General features: G+C 42.5%; 1 protein-coding gene across 1 annotated transcript; it reads left to right on the forward strand.

Annotated features, from left to right (window-relative positions):
* Window positions 1–140: 140 nt before the first annotated feature.
* Window positions 141–1,469, forward strand: LOC106815242 (probable tRNA N6-adenosine threonylcarbamoyltransferase). Its single transcript, XM_014819676.1, has 2 exons — window positions 141–145; window positions 526–1,469. Exons 1-2 carry the CDS (start codon window positions 141–143, stop codon window positions 1,076–1,078), a joined length of 558 nt encoding a protein of 185 aa, XP_014675162.1. The 3' UTR covers window positions 1,079–1,469.
* The last annotated feature ends 1,977 nt before the right edge of the window (window positions 1,470–3,446 follow it).

Below are 3,446 nucleotides of genomic sequence, written 5' to 3' on the forward strand. Positions count from 1 at the left end.
TATAATATATGAGTATGTTATACATGTGTTTGTAATATACCATTTATTACATGAATATGGATAGTAGTGATTGTTCATTTCATGCTCAAGGCCTACACCTCCTACTAACATGCTAGCATTTCTTTAGGAAACTTCTCGTAATGAAGTATAATTAGTACGCTCATGTATCCATTACTTTGTAAAACTGTTTATGCCACATACCTGTTTGTGCCATCACTGAACTATGCTACCATCGCAGTATTCTGGATATTTTGTATATATTGTACTCATAATCTTGTCTGCCTTATAATCTTGACATAGCGGACATGCAGACACTGATGATGGACAAACGTTCATGGCATGGCATTGTTGTCGTTGTTGTTGTTGGCATTGTTTGTTCCGCTGAGTAGTAGTAGTAGTATAATGTATTGTACATAATATCAAGAGCTAATAATACCAGAGGTATTAGGAGGTATTAAAGAGGTATTATTAGCTCTTGATAATATGCAGATAATATGAATATATTATATGTGTTTCTGGAAATAGGACATTATGCAATAAAAAAAACTGTCTTGACAGGTTCGCACGCGTACTGAAGCTGAGCAATGACCCGAGTCCCGGCTACAACATCGAGCAACTCGCGAAGGACGGTCGCCGCTTCCTGCCGCTGCCGTACGCCGTCAAGGGCATGGACGTGTCGTTCTCGGGCCTGCTGTCCTTCATCGAAGAGCGAGCGCCGCCGCTGCTCGCGTCGCGCGAGTACACGCCGGCCGACCTCTGCTTCTCGCTGCAGGAGACGGTGTTTGCGATGCTGGTCGAGATAACGGAGCGCGCGATGGCGCACTGCGGCTCGGACGAGGTGATGATCGTCGGCGGCGTCGGCTGCAATCGCCGGCTGCAGGACATGATGGTGAGGATGGCGGAGGAGAGAGGCGCGAAGGTGTTCGCGACCGACGAGCGGTTTTGCATTGACAACGGAGCGATGATCGCGCAGGCTGGGTGGGAGATGTACCGTATGGGGCAGACGACTCCGCTGACAGAAACTACGTGCACCCAGCGGTACAGGACTGATGAAGTTGAGGTGACGTGGAGGAATTAGAGACATGAGTGTGATGAATGTGTGCGTGGAACTCAAACGCAGCTGCATTTAAGCTTCTGTTGCGAGTGCAAGGATTCTACTGATTTCTTTCCATTGATGCAGTGTGTGCCTGGCTATAGTGCATGTGCGTTCGTCATCGTCACTCACGAATATCACCTTAAAATGAAGTCAAATTTACAAAAACCAAATATAGTGTAAACTATCTGAAAAAAATGGTATCCAGGTGAACTCAACTAATAGTTACTTTGTGTTACTGAGCAGAAATAGATAGTTTACCATGTAAATCATGTTCTCTTGTGTTCGCCTAAAGTGCTCTGTTCTGAAATATTTATATTTTTTGGAATGTTTCTATAGTAAAATTATGATAAATAGACACGAAATGTATTTACTAGCAAAGTCTTAATGTTTTTCTACTCTCTTTCGCCTATTACTGCCGATAATTTCCTGTAAATGCTGTTCAAATGCTCCAACACACAACACACAAGTATACTGCACGCACGCGGCTGTCCACAAACAACAACAATAAAGGGAAGTAATAATTACAATTAAGAATAACTCTTGAGAAGAAGAATATTTTGCAAATATTATGCATTTAAAATGAGGCGCAGGTATGCCAGCATAGATTTTATGATAACATACCATCCGTAGACATCATTTAAGAAATAGGACGAAGACCTTGCATGTAAGGTCCCCGCTGCATATAGGCCCTACCAGTCAGTACATAATCTGGCTATGTTAGTGTGTTAGCGAATGCGCAATATCTCACCAGAATAGTTATATTTTCTGATGAATATGCATTTAATATGGTTAGGGGGTATCTCAGCATAGATTTTATGAAATAAATTTTTATATGTAGACCTCTGTTTATAATAATATTAGGAGAGCGCCCAAGCCTGCAGGGTGCAAAACTCTTGCTTCATCCCCTCCCGTTTTCCCACTTTCTTTCTTGCCCCACGCATAGACTCCTTCTTCGTCTACCGCCCTCAGCTATCTTCCTTGCCGTCTGTACTCAGTCTCCCACCTCTCTATCACTCAGCAAGCTACATTGTGCAGTTTGCTTCAGTCCGTTCTGAGCGCCTGAAACCGTGCTCGCACATGCGCAATATCTCATGAGAAGAAGAATATTTTGCAAAAACTATACATTTAAAATGAGCAGCAGGTATCCTAGCATAGATTTATATGATAACATACCATTCGTAGGCCTCACCGAAGAAATAGGACAAATACCTTGCATGTAAGGTCCCCGCTGCATATAGGCCCTACCAGTCAGTGCACAATCTGGCTATGTTAGTGTGTTAGCGCATGTACAATATCTCACCAGAACAGTTATATTTTCTGATGAATATGCATTTAATATGGTTAGGGGGTATCTCAGCATAGATTTCTGAAATAAATATTCACATCTAAACCTGTGTTTATAATTAGGAGAGTGCCCTAGCCTGCAGGGTGCAAAACTCTTACTTCATCCCCTCCTGTTTTCCCACTTTCTTTCTTGACCCTCGCATAGACTCCTTCTTTGTCTATCGCCCTCATCTATCGTCCTTGCTGTCTGTCCCCAGTCTCCCACCTCTCTATCACTCAGCAAGTTATATTATGCAGTTTGCTTCAGTCCGTTCTGAACGCCTGAAACCGTGCTCATGAGAAAAAGAATATTTTGCAAAAACTATACATTTAAAATGAGCAGCAGGTATCCTAGCATAGATTTATATGATAACATACCATCCGTAGACCTCACTTAAGATATAGGACGAAGACCTGGCATGTAAGGTGTCCGCTGCATATGTCAATAAGTACACAATCTGGATACGTTAGTGTGTTAGCGCATGCGCAATATCTCACCACGGGAGTTATATGTTCTGATGAATATGCATTTAATATGGTTAGGGGGTATCTCCGAATAGATTTCTGAAATAAATTTTTATACGTAGGTCAGTGTTTATAATTAGGAGAGCGCCCTAGTTCGTAAGGTGCAAATCTCTTACTTCATCCCCTCCTGTTTTCCCACTGCCTTTCTTGCCCCTCGCATAGACTCCTTCTTCGTCTATCGCCCTCAGCTATCTTCCCTGCCGTCTGTCCTCTGTCTCCCACCCCTCTATCACTCAGCAAGCTACATTGTGCAGTTGGAAATCTATGCGGAGATACCGCCTAACCATTTTAAATGCATATTCATCACAAAATAAAACTCCTCTGGTGAGATATTGCGCATGCGCTATTACACACTAACGTAGCCATATTGTGTACTGGCTTATATACCCAGCAGGGACGTTACATGCAAGTTATTCCTCCTATTTCTTAAATGATGTCCACTGATGGAATGTTATCATATAAATCTATGCTAGGATAACTCCTCTTCATTTTAAATGTCCTA

Source organism: Priapulus caudatus, unplaced genomic scaffold (assembly GCF_000485595.1).
Source record: "Priapulus caudatus unplaced genomic scaffold, Priapulus_caudatus-5.0.1 Scaffold1072, whole genome shotgun sequence".
Classification (NCBI taxonomy): Eukaryota; Metazoa; Priapulida; class Priapulimorpha; order Priapulimorphida; family Priapulidae; genus Priapulus; species Priapulus caudatus.